At 36.8% G+C, this 20,113-nt stretch overlaps 1 protein-coding gene across 5 annotated transcripts in view; it reads left to right on the forward strand.

The window, feature by feature from the left end:
* Positions 1–20,113, forward strand: part of LOC106060071 (protein FAM110B-like) — a 58,560-nt gene that overhangs the window by 13,705 nt on the left and 24,742 nt on the right. Inside the window, exons 2-3 of one of the 5 annotated variants that reach the window (XM_056029596.1) lie at positions 760–787; positions 8,418–9,075. In XM_056029596.1, the coding sequence (XP_055885571.1) occupies positions 8,973–9,075 (103 nt within the window). In that variant the 5' untranslated portion in view covers positions 760–787; positions 8,418–8,972. Of the gene's footprint in view, positions 1–759; positions 788–2,850; positions 3,114–5,770; positions 6,268–6,477; positions 6,757–8,417; positions 9,076–20,113 lie in introns of those variants that run through there. The other 4 variants (XM_056029597.1, XM_056029598.1, XM_056029594.1 and 1 more) reach the window with 4 other exon arrangements.

The following is a 20,113-nucleotide window of genomic DNA, read 5'->3' on the forward strand; positions in this document are numbered from 1 at the left end:
GGAGTTATTCGTTGTTTTATTATTATTATTTGAAGACAGACTTGTAATGCGAAACAAAAAAAAATAGGCTGACTCTACTGTTGGGCAATGAGATGAGTGTTCAGCTAGTTCACTCAGTGGTAAAGAATTGTTTCGCATCCTATCTTGTTCACTACAACAGTGTTTCCCAAACTTTTTTCTCTAACGGAGTATTTATGATAATAATAATAATTTTATTTATAAAGCGCTGTTAATAAACAAAATGTAGGCTCAAGGCGCTGTAATAACATTACAAACACAAACACCACAGTACTATTCAAAAACTAATCTAAAAAAAAGTATTAAACAAGTAGGTCTTAATGTTCTTCTTAAAAGTGGTGTAGCATGTTGTCTGTCTGAGATCAATGGGGAGTGAGTTCCAAACCTTTGGTCCGTGCACTGAAAAAGCCCGGAACACTTTGCTTATTTTTATTTTAGATAAATTAAGTGAAGTAGTGACTTTGTGTTTTGAGCTCTGGTAGCACCTGCAATACCGTTTGGGAGACATTGCATTATACAATATGATTGTGTCTAAAAACGGGTAAAGACCTCACCGACTACAGAACTATGTCTACACATATGTATAATCCCCAGATCGTCTTTAATTAGAACAGAACACGCGCATCTGTAGCTCGTTGAACATAATTATATACATTTTCTGAAGAATTAAGTTATTCCTAATGGAAGATGCTTCGGTTAAAAAAAAAAAGGTTGACTAATCTAATTTCTTTATCTCGCTAGGTAGTCTCCCCTGGACTTTGTACACCAGGTGAGTTTATCTAGGTCTAGTGAGTTAAATACTCAGTAGTCAAATAACTTACGTTTAGTTAGTCTAGTGCAGCTGGTACTATGTCTTGAAATGTTGAGGGTAAAATGTTTAGTAGATCTTATCTATTCTAATTATATCGTAATGTTTCTTAATAGCTTAGGTATATTTTTTTGTATCTATCAAACTTAGTAACCGAACTATGTTTATCTACATCCTCTTTATACTATATGCACTATACAATTATTAAATATTGAAAAAAATATAAAGGAATATTTGATTCATGCCGACCGCCTCGAATAGATATATACTGTAAGTAACATATTTTAAAAAAAAATCAATTAGTACTTTATGCTCAGCTAATATAGTAAATAGTATTATATGTTTCATAAATTGATCGTGTCTTACTTTTGCATGGGGGGGGGGGCCATACGCAAAAGGAATATTACTGATAATCAGTAGTAAGAAAAAATTAATATAATGTTAGTTTCCCCTGAGTCCAACCGATGGAACACTTGGTCTTTAACGATAAATATTTTTTGTAAAATTAATTCATTAATTACTAAAGTGATTTTTCTAAAAATGTAAATAGAAGGTGTTGTGACGCAGTTTCTGTGCGAAATTTCAGCTTGATAGGACATTGCTATTGTCAAAATAAATTATTGAAATCGTTCATTTTTTACTATGACGAAAGTGTGGGTTATTAGTACTATAGTAGGTATTGAAAAAAAAAGGTCAACATTATAATTGTCTGGAGAAAAAAAAAGTCTCACTACATAACTGTCGCCTTTAAACTGAAATGAAACAAATAATTCTACAGTAACCATGGCTGACTTTTGAAACGCAGTGAGCGAATACTGCTACTAGTGGCACTTATTAAAGCTATGTATATGTTTTTAGATGTTTGTGTGTGTCTGTTGCTAAATGTTAACATCACATTCAAAAGGGGAGGGGGGGCGGGGTGCATATTTCTAGGATTACCTTCACAACTCCACGGCACTTAGATTGACTTATTTTAGACTGAAATACAAAAAAAATTGCATTTGCTGTGAATACACATCAGTGGATAGCAGTTATTAGGGCAACAGGTCGTCTAGTTTCTGTAGTCAGATGTCGATAACCCTGTTGTATTAGTTTTCTTCCCACGACCGGAAGCTCATGTTTAGATGCATGCTTAACACTTTGTTTAGAGGCTAACCCTAACCTTTGGCCTCCTCACCCTCGTGTGTGCCAAATAAACGCCAGTTTTACTTTTTGTTGTACCATCGTTGTTTAGCCCAAAGCGTTCTCTGCTTGTTTCTTGTTTTTTTTTTATTGTTTTGCAAAAGATTTTAATGGAATTGAAACGTATATGTCTGGGAAATCTTTTAGTTACCTCCAGTAATATGGGATTCTGTGTGACCGGAAAATACATAGTTATAATAATTCATTTTGTAGCCTAACGCTATAAATAGAAATATATTTGTAAATAGGCCTATATCAAATGTGGTTTTAAAAATTGTCGCCTGTGAATTGGCCTCTTCAGTCACGTGAGAAGTTTTAAAGGGAAAAAAATTGTCTCTCGGGACGTAAAATGCGACATATGTGGATATATGCAAATAAAGTTAAGCCCACTACGAAGTTTCAAAGAATTTCATACAAATCATTTACTATGAATTTGCAGACTATGTGTAATAATAACGGACTGTAACGACTTGTTTGTCTTAAAAGAAGCCTATCAGAACATTTCCCTTGAGTACCCCAATGCCTATCGACTGTAGTCCTATGTTATTTATCACCTAATTTTGCTGTTTATTTCCTATTTTACTTTTAGCATTTTGCTCGTCCTTAAAAAAAATCTGGGAAAGAAATCACTTCCTTACAAGCCATCACCGCTCAAAGTTTATAGAGTTGCGTCTTTCTCACGCTCCCCTCCCGCCAGCTCCGGGTTGAGCACGCCCCCCCCCCCCACCCCTCACCTATCTTAGTTGTTTTAGAGCTGCCGCCGTGTGAGCACTGGTCTAAACTTTGAAAGTTTTGATGATCTTCTGAAGTGAGTGGTAGCAGTCAGTGGAAGGAATATTCCGCCCGCTGCTTTAAGTGTAACTTATTGACGTCTGCGTCTTTCTCCACCAGATTCGCGCCAAAACTTCCTGACGACTCTTTAGACTTGAACATTTTTACTTCACTCAGAGCAGGATTACAAACTCCAGATTTTTACAAACAAAAAAAAAAAATTGTTTCGTTTCTTCGTGTTTCTGCCATTATTACCATTAGATCACTTTTATATTTTTACAAATTGTGATTTTCAAATATGGTATCATAAAGACTTTTATAGAGTGATCCGCAGGTAAAGTCTGAATTGAAATCTTTCTTGCTTTTATTCATTACTATTCAGGAAGTTGTATACTATAATTTGTTCATGACTGATCTTGTTGGCTTAGCAGATTTATCGACATGTAGAGTTATATACCTTCAATACTGATGTAATTAGTTCTAATAGTGATAACTTACTTTCAAATGTCACGAGTCAGTCTACTGTGCTTATGAACATAAAAACTGCAAGAAAAAACCACTATTGCCTACTAAAAGTCTAACTTTTAAGTTTGATCTTAATGTTTTGTAATTTTTAATATTCTGCCCTAGAGTCGATCAATTTTTTTTTTCTAGAAGTTTCTAGAATAATTTGTAATCTGAATCTGCTGACGAAGAATTGCGCAAGGATTATCTTTTCTTTCCTACTCAAATGTGCATGGTTTATAGTCCGTTAGCCCAGCAGTAGCAAGAGATTATGCTTAATCCTTGTTTTGTTGTGAAACAAACATTCTATATATTGTTGTCACATGAAATTGTCTTTATTTAGTAATAATTTATTTCATCCGTAAAAAGTGTTTATTTTGAAATATATATAGGGCCTATTAAATGTTTCTTAACTTCTCTCCCATAATTTCTTTCTACTGCAATCCTATGAGAAAAAAAAACAACAAACGTCTATTAAGCAAAGTTTGTATTATCTTATATAATACAGACGTAACTTAAAAAAAAAAAAGATGTATTTATCTACGACTAAATATGAAACCAACAGTGCAGACGTGAATGTAAACTGTGACATGCGGGTCAAAAGTGGCACGCATAATTTTACTTTGGCACACCATTGCTAAATTGTTGCCGACCTCCGATGGAGGAATGTATCTTATGGGCTATTGAACCTAGAGGCCTAAGCTAATTAGCACCTTTGAAATGCATTTAAAAATTCTAATTACAATGGCTTGTCGGCTGATTTAGTATACATATCAATCAACTTGTCTATCAACACTACAGGATGACAGTCATTTGACTGGACCGAGTTCTACTGGTCTATTTTAAATCCGATGTTGTTTTGTCTAAAAAAAAGTAATTTCACTTATTGACTTGTTTATTTGTTTCATAAACAAGTACAAACACCGATTCAGCTTTTTTACTCTAAGTAGGCTACATTTCACAAGAACTTACAGCTCAGCGGTGAAAACCTGGCTAATGTAACTGTAAACATTAACCCTATTAATTATATAGTCATAATTTTAAAAAATACATCAATATATTACCAAGTAGAAGTTTAACATATGTTGCCTTTTTTTGCTTTCCCTTTAAACCAAATTATAACAAAAGTACTGTAACTAGTATATGCAGTTGAAAGAGTAAACATATTTGCAAGCCTTAAGTAAATGGATGGACGGGTGGATTTATGGACGGACGGACAGACAGCCTATTTTGTGTTAATTGTTTGTCTTTTTGTTGTTGTTGTTGTTGTTCTTTTGTAGCCGATGAAGGCCTCGTTGCTGGTATGCGTGTTTGTTGTACTTGTCTCGGATGTTGCAGATTGTTACAGACTTCAGAAAAATGTCTGCTTAATGTGACGTTCGCCAAATGACGGCCTATCAAATAACTCTTTGGCCGAGTCGACTTCACATTGAAATCTTTATCTATCCTCAAGTGCAGTTATCTCTATCTATCTATCTATCTATCTATCTATCTATCTATCTATCTATCTATCTATCTATCTATCTATCTATCTATCTATCTATCTATCTATCTATTTATCTATTTATATAATCTATCTATCTAATCTAATCTATCTATCTATCTATTTATCTATCTCTATCTATCTATCTATCTATCTATCTATCTATCTATATATCTATTTATCTATTTATCTAATCTATCTATCTATCTATCTATCTATCTATCTATCTATCTAATCTATCTATCTATCTATCTATCTATCTATCTAATCTATCTATCTATCTATCTAATCTATCTAATCTATCTAATCTATCTATCTATCTATCTATCTATCTATCTATTTATCTATCTATCTATTTATCTATCTAATCTATCTATTTATCTATCTAATCTATCTATCTAATCTATCTATCTATCTATCTATCTATCTATCTATCTATCTATCTATCTATCTATCTAATCTATCTATCTATCTATCTATCTAATCTATCTATCTATCTATTCTATCTGTCTGTTTGTCTGTCTGTCCGTCCATCCATTTATTTAATAAGGCTTGTAAATATGTTTACTCTTACTACTGCACACACTAGTTGTAGTAGGCCTACTGTTGTAAAGTTGTACTAATAAGGTTTAAAGGGACGGCAAAGAAAAGTGTGTGAGTGGGTTCAGCGACATTGTTATAAATCTGCGTTGAGACATTTATTTGTCCGCTATTGATTTAATTTTCTCCAGCTGTCGTAGATGTAATTAGCATTAGATAAAGGAGAAGCTGTTAGCAGCTGCTTAACATTCTCGTCCAATCAGATGAGATTGCTTGTTAGCGTTTCAGTTTAGCTTTAAAACTACACTTCATATATAAAGCATCCAGTGCACCGTCTAATGACATGACAATAGACATGTGCATGTGATAATCCATGCGGGATGTGACATGAAAACCAGGCCACCTGCTACTGCGTCTGTGTGTCATCGTCAAAAGAGAGTTGATTGATCTACAGAGAAAAGAGAATTGATAGGCCGCCCTGGAGCTACGGGAAGCAACATGTGGTTTTCAAGTGTAGTTGGATTATCTAATGTGATTATTTCATGAACAAAAACAAAAGAGTGCCACCTCCATGGAATGATATTTCAATGTTGTCATTTTCTTTTTTTCAATAACTATTTTAAGGAAGGAAAGGTCTGGATAACAAAGTGATAATACACAAAGGGCTCTTATAGCCTAGGGCTTTATCAAGTCTAAATCCGGCTCTGTTTATACATTTTGAAAGAGCAATTCTGGTGTTATGTTGTTTTTACACGAGACACGAGGAGCCGCGCTAGTCACACCTACCACTGATTTGCCCACTCCTTTTAGAAGAGATTGTTTGCTCTTTTAATTGTTGAAGTGCCGGTGGTAAATTGTGACATTTTTGTCACATCTGTGACACAATACTTTGAAGTTCACATTCTTTTGATGAATACACACTGAGAGTATATAGGCCCTAAGCCTACTTATTTTCTCCGCTGTAAGTTTTACGTTGATTAAATTTAGCTATAAATATATATATATATATATATATTTCTATATAGAGTATTTGCTGTATGTGTGTTTTATCATCTACTGGTTACAGCTGAAAGGTTATAGATCTGGTCATCCTATCTAGGTCATGTTATTACAGTTACAGCTTACTTCGTGCTCCTGGGTGTGTTATCACTTCCCGAACTCTATCCAGGCCACCGTGTTGTGTGTGTGTGTATCGTTTGAGTGTGTCCTTGTGAAGTTGAACTGCTGCGTCAGGGTCGGGTCTCAACGGTTGACCTGGTGTGTCAATACCGTGTCGTGTTGACATAATGTGCGGCGACTGTGCCGTAATCCCAGTGACACAGACTTAGTCCATTTGTTCATTTCTTTTGTACAGTGCCTTGTCTGAAATCTCGTATACTTCCAACGACGGATACACTATTTCATATGTGCTCTAATAACACGGCGTAACATATAAGCAACATAAGCACAGGTAAACCTATACGCTCCTACTTACTACCTTATACTTTTAGTACACAAATATTTCTGAGGTATCCAAGTAATAATGCTATTTGTTGATTACTCGATTCGAGTAGGTCTATATTCGAATATATTAACATTACATTTTCAAATGGTCATACACATTCAACATTACAAACATGCCAAGGAACTATGTTGATTAAAAACTTAAGTCTCTGGTTTATTCAGACACCCTGTTCTGGCACTTACAAAACAAGAGTACTATAAGGTCATTGTCTTGTCATATTGATTAATGAAGAAATGTAACCTTTAACCTGTGTATTTCTGGATTCAAATATTTTATAGGTCATGTTTTGCTAATTATACGTTATTGTTTAGTGGGTTTTTTTTGTTTATTTTATAGGTTATGTTTTGGTATATACAAGTTACGGTTTAGGATTTTATATATTATTGCTACCGGTACTTTTTTAGTCTTTTTAAATTAAGTGCAGTGACAAAGAGCTAAAATAACTCATAAAATTCCAAGGAAGCTTAAAAGGGAGCTAAAACGTTTTCTACGCAGTATCTGGGTTTTATTTATGAGCTCATGTGTTGTGACCATCTAAATTTTGAAAATAAATAATGCCTTTGGGTGTTGGAATATTCTTAATCCATGTTATCATAACCAATTTCGTTGAGATAATAAAACAGTCTTTTAGTATGACCAACAATTGTTATCCTGACTATTGATTTTAGTCCTTGTAAGTCTTCACACTTCATCTAGATCCGTTAATCTTGTATGTCATAAATAAAAGTTACTGTTCATTTGTTTTTACAATGTACACAAGGGTAGATAATCTGTAGATAGGGAGACAACCTATTACGTACATAATTTATATCTGACAAAGTAGTTTACTGCTTCTCTCAATGCATGAATTGCCCAAGATACGCATATCTCCTTTCTTGAGCTACTGATTGTCACAGTTGTCAAATTTATGTGTACACATCTAGATCTTTATTTATCTTTATTATTGTTCTTTTCATTTAGATTCGTATATTCCGGCTTTGTTTGGGTCACTTTTTCTGAACTACATTTTAACGTTAATATATTTTTATGAATAAATATATATTTGTGAAGGCATAATTTATAGACATTCATATGTTAATCTATTCCCATCTTTATTTAAAGATTAAATTGAATCCATTTTTACATAGCTTATATCGACTCAATTTGTCTGTCTAGTAAAAAGTTTGTAACGGTACACGTTATTTCTCCCACACCTAATCTCGGATCTAGCTGAAATTTTGCACAATTATTTCTTTTACACGACAAAACAAGAATCAATAAAAAAAAATGACCAATGAGTAATTAACTAGTGGCGATTAATTATTTTGTTTGGTATCCAACAAGGGAAAGAACTTGTACTTGACCGATGTGGTAGTATAAGTTTAATTAGCCCCCTTTATACTTTGTCGGTCGCCGCTTTAAAGTTTAAAGCTAACATCAGATAAATGTAAAACTTTCTATTTTCATAAGCGCTTGACTGGCACAGTGGTTAGTGTGTTGGTTTGAGAAGGCCTGAGCCCTGGAGTTCGAATTCACATATTTAAATTGTTTTTAATAAAGGCGATTAAACCAAGGTTCGTATAAGCTTTTAAAATTTATTTTTTTATTTTCTTGTTTATCTTTCCCAGTGATGTGTACCAAGGCCACTGAGCTACAGAAAAGCCCCAAAATGTTCTGCCAGAGACTGCCCTCGTAATATCTGTCAACTGATCGCTGATTTGTCATACCTTCAGCTAAGTGTCACGTGTCAATACCGGCTTACAACAGCGCATCTACTGCTTGAGACTATGCCATATCTATCTGATGTATGTATTGGACGACGGTCATTAACACAGGAGGACCCACCAGATAGAGCTACGTGGAAAGTCCACACGAGTGGATGGTTCTGGGCTGTAGCATGGGCGAGATGATGCCATTCGGAATGTTGAGACCACTCAGAGGAGTTATTTTCTGTACATATCACTGTGAGGATTATATACATTTACATTGGACTTCATTATTTCAAAAATGTTTGGACCGTTTCTGACACCAGATGTAATTCCAGCTAAGAAATATCAACGATTCACATTAGGAGAGGAACATTGAATGAGATTTTGGTTATTTCATTAAGTTTTACAGTCATTTCGGTCATTAGTGCCAGTTGTCGTGATTATGTGCTGAATCGGTCAACATAACCCTGGGCCATGTCTCTTCTCGTGACATCCTGCACCATGGGTAAGCAGCCGGACAGGCTACTGCACAAGGGTCCGGCCTACCTGAAGACTCGCACTAACATGGGCTTATTCGGTAAGTGCTAGTTTTGCCCTCGAAATTCTTGTTCAAAAGCTTGTGTTTTTTTTTTAATTTTTAAATTCGATAACTGTGGTTTCTTAAAAGTTTTAATTTAGTATCAATAGTTGTCGTAGTTTAAATTTGACACTAGTCCCTCTAGACTTTTAGTTTGCAATTACCAAATAGTATAGTTATTTGAATTATGGCGTCAATATTAGTCAATTAAAAAGCGTAGTTTTAAAAGTCTGAATTGGACAGCAGTGATACGAAACTAAACTTAACCATGACTTGTAAAAAAACAGATCTATTAGAATTTCATGTCGTAAATATATGGGCTTATATAGATTTATATCTGTCTGTCAATGTAACCTACGAGTAGATAATAAGTGTGTTTAGAAGTAGTTTGTTTTTCTTCCAACTAAAAAATAATGTAGAGATCAATCTAGCCCCCATCAAGAGAAAGGGTGTATCCAGTGGCCAGACCCGACACCAGAAATACTAGGACTCCAGACAAATGGATACGGGTGTGCCCCTCTACCTTCGCCCCCCACCCCAACATGCCTAAAACCTTAAAATACTTTTACAAGATGCATAAAAAAGCCCTCCCCCCCTTTTTTTTCCCTTGGTCTTGCCTCCCCACCCCCTTACCGGCAACAGGCATGCAGTGGAGTAGTGAGTTACCCTTGGGCCCAGGTATGTGGTACCCCCCTTCTAAGAGAATAGAAGTTTTATTGACAAAAACTATACCCATTAGGTCTTTGTGTGTATCAGTATAAATCAGTGCATAAATTGCATTTGTGTACCAACGTTTACAAGTAGCTTCAATGCATGTAAGTGTTTTTAAAATCTCTAAACAATCATCTTTCAATGGTCCCTGTGGATCCCTATTAGTCGTAGTCCCGGGTGCAGTGAACTCCTTGGCGCCATACTCGTTACGTCACTGGGTTTATCCAGCAATCTTACTGTACTTAACATTGGGATGTTTCAACGACGACAAAGTATTGGATATTACTCTTGTCTTACGCGAAGTTTTGGTTTCTGGTCCTTGAACCCCGAAACTTCTGGCACAGTGCCATGTGTTACATGGGGGCAGCTGGCTCTTCGTGTCAAGTTCTAATGGCAGGTCTTGTGCCACGCTTTACTTATCTTCCCAGCTGGGTCACGGTAAAACATGATCCCCCACAGTGTAGTTGTATACTTGTTGGATATATTCGTTTTGTAGTGATTCGAATGAATGGCGATGCAACTGAGTCGATTCGGTCAATGACTTATCTCCAGATAGAGGCTGTGCTTTAGCCTGGGTATGAATCAACTTGCTTCTTCTTCTTCGTTCTCATTATTATGTTGGAGTGTTTATATGACTAGACCAATACATGAGATGAACTGCGCAGTGGTTTCCAAATCAGGGACCTCTCCATATAGTTTTCTTTCTATTGGGGTGATTTAGGGCCAATGTCTTATACGGGCCTCTTGGTAAAGAGAGCAGTTTTGGAGGACGTGGTCGGCATTCTCTGGTGATACTCCACATGGGCAGATTTCACTGGTTCCAATTTTGAGCTTCCGGTACGATGTGTTGTCGCATTCTGTTGTGTCCGGTCCTGAGTCGAAAGATTAGACGTTGGTCTTGTCGGGATAGCTTATAGTAAGCGTCATCTTTCTTGTGATTTGGACGAGAGCTCGTCCATTTCTCATTTATTTTATGTACAATTAATTTCTTCAATTCTTCTGGATAGAGTGCAGAGTTTATTAGTGAGTTAGTTAGGGTTAGGGTTAGGGTTGCTAAATTTTAACATCTTTTAATTGAACTTAAGAAGAATCCACTTCACTTCACTTGAAAACTACGTTGACCAAATTGTTGCAAACTGTTATGACATGATTAGGATTTAGTTAATTGTTTCAGGAATAATGGGAAAGTTTTACTTAGCGACAAGTGACGTGACAGATCTTTAAAAACAAGAACGCTCTAAGTGACGCTACTAAGAAGACGCTTCGTGTAGAGCAGTACAATAGATATACGGATTTACGGACACAGCTGACATCGGACGATTCCCTTCGTGATTATTAAATATATTTGTAGAACAACATCAGCGTCGACTACATATTTTGATTGTTTCGGCCTTTCGACGGTGTTACTGAAGTAGTTCAGTGTTATTTTCAGTCAGACGTAGATCTACACTAGTTATATTTCAAAGAATCAACACCGCGCGGAAGCCTTAACAAAACAATATTTTGCCAACTTGATTTTAGCCTTGTCCATGTCAGAAATGTCAAGTATTTATTTTTAAAGAAAGTTAATTAGATTGACTTAGTACTGTCTATAACAATTACTTTATAAAAGAGATGATGTTGTTAGCGCTGTCTTTAAGTAAGTTCAAAGTGCATCGAATAAAACAAAATCTTATCTTATATATTACAGACGTTACTTTAAAAAAATAAGATAATTACGTCCTACGTATTCCATGTGTCATTTTAGCCATGCGTGTTAATCAATGACTTAAACTCTGTCAATTCGTTGGTTTTCCTGGCTGATTCAGGCAACCCATTCCATTCTCTATAGAAACTAGGGAAGAAGAAGCACTTGTACGAATTTGTTTTAGCGTATAGGATATGAAATATACCTCTATCTTTGCGTCTTTCTGAGTATTTCATTTTTATTTCTATTTGTAAATTATGGTCTAGGGTTTTATGTATTAAAGCTAATCTTTTTATTCCTCTGTCCTGAAGTGTCTCTAAGTTTAGTGATTTTACTAATGGTGGTACTGTAATCAAATTAGAATACCAGATGTGTCTACTAGACGACAAAAAAAATTGCAAAGCTCTCGACTATTTAAGCCTGAAGTTTTGGAAATATTCTGGTCAGTCATTTCTGATGACACTATTCGATATCCCATAATATGAGAGGGGGGGGGGATTAGGGTTTGAATATCAAGGAATAAAAAGTTCTTTTACGGGTCATAGCAACAGCAACCAAATAAACAAGCTAGATCTTTGATTATAAAGTGAAGCGATATTGCTGCACGAAGTCAAACAAGGATCTACTTCACTACTGACTATATACAAGAAGAAACTAGTATGCTGTTATCAGCATGTGTGTGTGTACCTGTGTTTATCTATTTGTGTGTACCTCTTATAGATCAAGTAAAAACACAATCATCTGGGGCATTCAGCTGTTCTAATAATAGCCATGTCAAGGAGTGACTCAATGACATATTTACATCTGTCACCAGACCTCGTACATAACATCCAGTTCGCTGAATCGTGTTCAAACTTTCTGGTAAAGGAAACAGTTTGGACATTGACGCCTCACCACTGGGCATCAACCTCACCCACACTAGACACGCTTACATTATGTCTTTTCGCGATCGCACAGACACACACAATACGCATAATAATAACTAGTCGACCGGCGGCGTAGCATACACCGCTATTTTGCAGGGCCGGCCTAAGCCAATGCAACCTATGCGACCGCAGTGGGCCCCGCCTTTTCATAGATGTTAGAACCGCACTTTCATAGGATCCGTGCTAATTCTAGGTGTAAAAATTGTTACATTAAACCATTTTATAACTTAAAACAGATTTCCCGCGGCCTCCTGTCGATTTAACAGGAGCTCCTGGAAATCTCCTGAAATTGCAAAATATATGAAAAAGTCCTGGAAATATCCGGAAATTATTAAAATCTTTAGAAAACTCATACAAATCTCCTGAAATATATAGACAAAAATTGTCATTTTGGGGTGTCATTCAACATGGAAAACGCCAATCCTACGTGCGATAAATAAAAACGGCTTTATGCATTAGCCGTAATTGTGTAATCTGGTAAAAGAAGCTTCTCGCGCCTCAAACTAATGAAGATTTACTTGAGGTCAACAATTCTCAAAGATAGATTGAAACATTTGGTAATTCTTGCTATTGAGCGTGATCTATGTAGGAAACAGAATTATTATGATATACTTTATGACTTTGCTACATGCAAGGCTCGTAAAGTAATTCTGTACGTATAATACAAACTCTTAAATTTCACTTATTATCCGCTTCCCTACCCAAACTTGGCCCCGCGAAATCCGTTTCGCATAGGGCCTCACAATGGTGAAGTCCAGCCCTGCTATTTAGTGACGGGTGAATATACATAGTAGATTACTTGTTCTCTTTTCATGACTTCTTGGTCACAATGGTTAAGTCCTATTTAGTGTTTGTAAAATGTTTGTTTGTAAAAGTGGTATTTTCCCGAAGATTACCGGTATCTTGAAGAAGGAAATGTCCTATCATTGCACTTGGATTAAAATGAAATCCCCCCCATGCCATTTTATTTTAAGTCTTTTTCTCTTTTCTCTCTCTCTCTCTTAATCTTTATATTTCTCTATCGCGTGTATCTGTGTTACTTTGACTAAATAATTTTTACATTTAACAACCCTTCAAACCTCCGATTACCAGTTCCCAGAATTCCCCGAACAGAGCAGCCGAATAGACTTGCATCCTTGATATTGACTTCAAAGAGCTGGCAACCTGTTCGATACTTCCAATGTAAACACTCCCTGTATCTGGTCAAAGCGCGATGATAGTTTGTGTGAAATAAACACTTTTACAGTTATCTCAGGTAACATCACACGACTTATCTTGTCTTAACGTTCAAAAGTAAACAAAAAAGGAAAAAAAATGTAAATCATCTGATCAGTAATGTAGCTTAAAATAATAATAAAAAAATATGTATATACATTTTTTCTTTGATTGTTCTTACTGCTTTAAAAAAAAATCATTAAAAAATCCAGGTCAGGTTTTAAGTACAACTCTTAAGAACGAAGAAAACACTATCTGTCACACTATACAACTATAAACTGGTTCTTCAGTAACAACAACCATAACACTTCACAACCACCAAAGCATATGACAACAATCATAACAAATGACAACAGCCATAACACATGACAGCATCTATAGTATATGACAACCATAGTACATCGCAACCATAGCACATCACAACATCCATGGCACTTTACAACATCCATGGCACATCACAACATCCATGGCACATCACAACATCCATGGCACATCACAACATCCATGGCACTTTACAACATCCATGGCACATCACAACATCCATGGCACATCACAACATCCATGGCACTTTACAACATCCATGGCACATCACAACATCCATGTCACATCACAACATCCATGGCACTTTACAACATCCATGGCTATCACAACAACTACAACCGCCATAGTATATCGCAGCAACCAACCAACAGACGTCACAACACCTAACATCTATCCTTTAGTCTGTTTGACCGTTGGGGCACCATGCACGATTTGTCGTCCGTTCTTCTCTGTATTTTGCCTTAGCTAGAACCTCTTTCAATGGCAGCCCCCGTCCATTCTTTTATGTTGTCTTCCCATTGCTTTCTCTGTCTGCCTCTTCTTCTTTTTCCTGGTACTGTTCCCTGAAGGAAAGTCTTTGCGAGCCCCGAAGACCTTGTAATGTCTGGACATAGATTTTTAGCTTGCGTTTTTTTTTTTTTTTACGATAGTTAGCGGGTCATCATGGTGTCCACTCGCTGCAGTAACCCTGTCTCTAATCTCTTGGTTTGTGATGCGGTCTTTAAATGTGATGCCTAGGATCCAGACGTCACAGGACAACATAAAATACTTGTCACATTTCTTTTTGCTGTGATGAGCGACATTCTCGACATGTCACCTGTTTGAAAGCAATCAAGAAATGGGAAAGGACTTAGAACATCGCGACCCACATTCATTTACGCACCCCCCCCCTTTTTTTTATAACTTCCTTATAAAATGGCTAATCTTTAGATTAGCTGGGAAATACGACTTAGTTTCTTTAAAATATAAACTCAGGGCATTGCATACATTTTGTCGTAAATAAAATATTTATTGTATTTGTGTCCCAAACATTTCTCCCTCAAGCGAGCTCCTCACAATAATCTGTCCATGTAGGGCATTGTAGGGGCAATTATCATAAATCGAGATAAATCTATAGATATTGAAATGCCATGCATTTGTAAAAAGAGTACAATTATTTTTTTTTACTTTATTAGCACTGCAAATTCAAATCCTCAATCTCCTTCGCTTTTAGCGAAAATTCGTTTATATTTTTTTTTTAGATCTTTCGATTAGCGTCCTTGACCTTGTTTAATTTGTTTCAAAGTTTCTCCCATTCTTTCTTTTTTTCATTTTCTAACGCGAAATCCTGCCACTCTCAAACATATTTGTTAAAATTGACCCATTGACTTGTGTGTCATTGAATAAAAAAAATATGCGCAAACATAAAAAAAAATGTTTGTGTTTGTGTTTGTTTGTGTGGGCGCACATCTGACCACACACAAGGTCACATTGTTGAATCTCGATCACTAACATTGCGTCAGCATCAATGCGTGTACATATGTCATTAGCTGGTTCAACAGGCCAAGGGATGACCACTCCAGTAGCTCTCTTGCGTCTGAATTGTAGAGTTAGCTCCCATGTCATTTATGTCATTTACGGTCAGTCCTACCAAGTACATGTTACACACAGTTGAGTAATAAAAGACAACTCTTCTAACAATACCATAGGCTGCAACGCCTAGAACACGACAAAGTTATAGTTTTGAGAATAAAGGGGACATTACTTAATGGGATACTACGATTTGTGGTAAGGCATAAGTTTTAAAAAAAAGTCACACCCTTGCTATCAATGGGGGCAGATGATGCAAAGCTCATCTATTTCAGTGGCCGACGGTTAATGAAGGGCATCATGTGACCAGACCCACCAACAAAAAGACATAGCCATGTGTGGGCCCCCCAGCCTCCCCCCCCCCTTACGCCCAAGACCCTCAGATATGTATACAAGCCACAAACAAAACGCCCCACATGCGACGGTTCCTCTGATGTGGCTAGCACAACGACCAACCGCCCATACTTTCCCCAATTAATGCCCATTAGAGTTGTGTGGACTCAGGGCGTCCCAAAAATCCCGAAATTGACAATCCCAGTTTCACCGAGACTCGAATCCGAGGCCCTCCGTATGGAAGCCAAGAGCTCCACCACCCAAATACCAAGCACCCGGTTTCCTTTATTCCAAAAAATAAGTTCTTGGTTTCTAAGTGTCGCAAAGTGATAAATATTAATTCATTATAACTGAGTGTCCAATCTGAAGGCCATTTAAGAGATGCATTTCCCAGAAGCCAAGAATGAGATTTTAGCTCCTTAAAGACCCATCATCTGAAGGCCATTTAAGAGATGCATTTCCCAGAAGCCAAGAATGAGATTTTAGCTCCTTAAAGACCCATCTTTCCAAAGACCCCCGTCAACTGGATGATCATTTAAAAAGGAACAAGGCTCCTTGAGCTATCGACCCTCGTCCAAAAGGCGCCTGTCAGCACAGCTTGTGATGTTGTTGTTTTTTTTTAAGAAGGTCACAATTAGTGCTTGGAATGTCGTATCCCCTCTTTTATATTTATACCCTATTCATTTACAGTGGCGTATTCGTGGGCCCTCTGCCCGTATTCAAGAATAGGTTGGTGGGCCCCCTACCCTTGATTGAGTAACATGTGACAAAAACTAATGTAAAATTTTATAAGAATGTGTAGCGCAGTGGCTGAGTGGCAAAGCCCTTGGCTTTCGAACCGGAGAGTGCCGGGCTCGAATCCTGTTGAAGACAGGGATTTTTTTAAATGTCGGGCTCTTTAGGTCGCTTCTGAGTCCAAAAATGAAAATTAGCAGTTTAAAATGTTTTAATAATGTCTGTTCTCTGTATAACTGATATCCACTTTGTCTTTTTGTAAACACTGACGAGAACCAGTTCTGTATAAATAGTATCAAATATTGTTATGGAGAAAATAGTTAACATGTTCACAACTTGAATGGATGTTTGTAGTTTGATGGATGTTTGTAGTTTGGGGGAAAGCTTCAAAGGAAAATAAGTTTATAGACTTTCAAGGTGGAGCGAGGTTGGGCCAAACTAGGCAAAGAATGTGGCTCAACTAAATTAGGGTTATATTTAGAAATCAACCAAAAAAAATAAAAACATAATGAAGGAAGGAATATAAATGTGTAAATTCATCTAAGTGAATAAAAAAGATATATGTATCTCGAATGAAAGATTTCGTTTTAAATTTGGTATTTTTACCATTTTTCTTTGGCATTAAACTCTAAAAATTATATTTATCAATTCTTTATTCTTCTACTCATAAACACAGTTTTGGTTTTGGTCAATACTTCATTACATTCCGTTGGTATGAATTATATCTTTTTTTTTCTTCTCTTTTAACCTTTGCCTTGCTTTTACTTATATCTAGTAGACAAAAAGAAATAAAAAAGTGTAATTTTGTTGTCTGCTTATTTTCTGTAAGATTCTAAACGATTTACAAGAAGATAAAAAGCAGTTTTTATAAAACAATTTTTTTAATACATTTTTCTTTATTAATTTTTTTTTTAAACGAACGAATCTAGCTATGGACAAAGATTATACAATGGTGATGACTGCCAACTCTAAAATTGTATAAACTGGGCCGGTTTTTTTTTTTTATATATATATTTTATATAAAGAATTTTATTAATATTCCAGGCACGCAAAGGCTATGTAAGCTAGAGGCCATTGTTGACAGTTGAAGCGTTTGTATATAATGCTTAATATAATCTCAAAATAGACAACAGCTGAAAGAAAAATCACGTTTTGTCTCCTGGCAAGCAAGGGAGGCTACCGGGAATTTTTATTTATAAAAGACATTTTAATGATTATCTATCTTTAAATTTTATTTTTTTTTTTGCTTGTCGCCAGTCGCTTCTAATTGATAGCATACATAGTTTAGTATCGTGTTTGAAGTTAAATTGTAGCTTAACTATAAAGTAGTTTAAAAAAAAATTATATAAAATAAATAAAATTTGATAATGCTTCAGTGGCAGGAACACCGAATATAAACGCGAATACATAATGATGCTGAGGTATTATGGATCCTCGGCTTGATTATTGCATCAATAAGGCTCATTGGTGGGCCCCATATAAACATAATGAGCCCTCCCCTCTGCTTCGATCCTCTCCAGGACCCCTGCATCGACCTGGCATCATCTCCATTGTCGGAGACGCCCGAATGAATGCCATAGAAAAATGGTATATGTGTGCCCCCTCTCTAAATGCCCATAAAACAGAAATGCCCATGCCTATAAACAAAATAGTGTTTGATAGTCCAATTTTACTAAACTACTACACAAGTGGATTTGGAAGTATTGTTAAGAAATGGATTAACACCACCTCTTGGTGATCCTTGTTGACGGTCGCTGACACCAAACTGCTGGTAGACAATTAAACCGCTGTAGGCATATTATATGTTATGCTATGAAACTTGAGATATCTTGAACAAATGTATGTCAACAATCTTAAATATATTTTTATAACAATATAGACAAATTGAACCTGATATGAAATGAAATTAACTTATATTTTAAAACAAATATAACAACAACAAAACACGTCTTTACACTCTGACACCCTGGAGTCGTATTGTGTACCCAAGACAGCCTACGACAGTGCTGCTTATCTTGCGTCATTCACGGACACACACTCCATAACAGTCATGCATCGCAAATTTCATAGGGTGTTACCAGTGGCGTAGTGAGCTTGGCGCGAAGTGGTCCGCTGCGGGCCCATGACTAATAACCGGCCCACAAGAGCCGTTCTGATAGTTGTTTGTGATTCATGGCCATTCGTTCAAGAAGAATTGAGGGCTAGGACACCGTGACCTCTCAAATTGGTAGGCCTACATACATTGGAACGCCATTTGTAAATGACATGCCGACGACTAGGTTTTTTTTTTTTTTAGAAGGGTGCATTACATTCTTAAACTTGGGCCCACGGTTGTCTCACGTGTACTGTGGGGTATTAATAATAACGCGGCTTTCTTTGTGTATGATGGGGCTTTAACTATTCGTTCTGTTTCAATGGGCATGCTAATATAAAATCTAGCCTCGACCCATGTCTAACAAAACACACCACACACACACACACAAAACACCCTACATGCACCTCGTAACGAGCGACTCTAAACTAAGGTCCAAGAGGCAAAATATGCAGCGCTACCAAATGGCGGTACAAACGTTTTCCATTACCTGGATCTGTCGCTAGATGCTCAAGGCTGATAAATAGTTGGCATATTGTGAGCTGGGGGACACGGCTCAGAAGTCCCTTTGAGGTATGTCATTAATCTGTTTGGTGACCGGTGTGTCGCCATTACATTTCCCTCTAATCTGTCAACTAGTCCGCTAGTCTCTGATGTAATGGATACTTGGTTATAGCAGAATATTAATACTGTGCCAATGTTATCTGCTTGATAATGTTTCATGTTTATTCTCGGCTTCTGTTTCCTCAATGCCATAACCACGTTGGAGGAGGGGGGAGGGGGAGAATTCGTTGGGCACCAGTGCTGATTCTTTCACAACTTTATTAAAGCTGACTCTTAACATTTTTTTGGGGTTGACAACTCTAGTCTAGACTATTGTATTGTGCCTACTCGTATTATAAAACACGTTTCTTTAAACTCTCTAAATAGGCCTGGAAATGTATCAGTATTGTCATTATTATTATTATCAGTATGTAAAGAAGTTCAAATGACCGTTACGGCTATGATTTATTTTACATAGCGTTATATTTATACTTATGTTCGCATAAGAGGGGAGAGAGGGGGAGGGAGGGAGAGGAAAAGAGAGAGAGGTAAGGAGGGAGAGGACAAGAGAGAGGGAGGGGGGAGAGGAAAAGAGAGGGAGGGAGGGAGAGAAAAAGAGAGAGTGGAAGGGAGAGGAAAAGAGAGAGGGAGGGAGGGAGAGAAAGAGAGGGGGGGAAGAGGAAAAGAGAGAGGGAGGGAGAGGAAAAGAGAGAGGAGGAGGAGAGGACAAGAGAGGGAGGGAGGGAGAGGACAAGAGAGAGAGGGAGGGAGAGGAAGAGAGCAGGAGAGGACAAGGGAGGGAGGGAGAGGAAAAGAGAGAGGGAGAGGATTAGAGAGAGAGTGAGGGAGAGAAAGAGAGAGGAGAACACTATATAAGATGTTATCCCATCCTATTATAAAACTCTA

The sequence above is a fragment of the Biomphalaria glabrata genome, chromosome 5 (assembly GCF_947242115.1).
Source record: "Biomphalaria glabrata chromosome 5, xgBioGlab47.1, whole genome shotgun sequence".
Taxonomy (NCBI): Eukaryota; Metazoa; Mollusca; class Gastropoda; family Planorbidae; genus Biomphalaria; species Biomphalaria glabrata.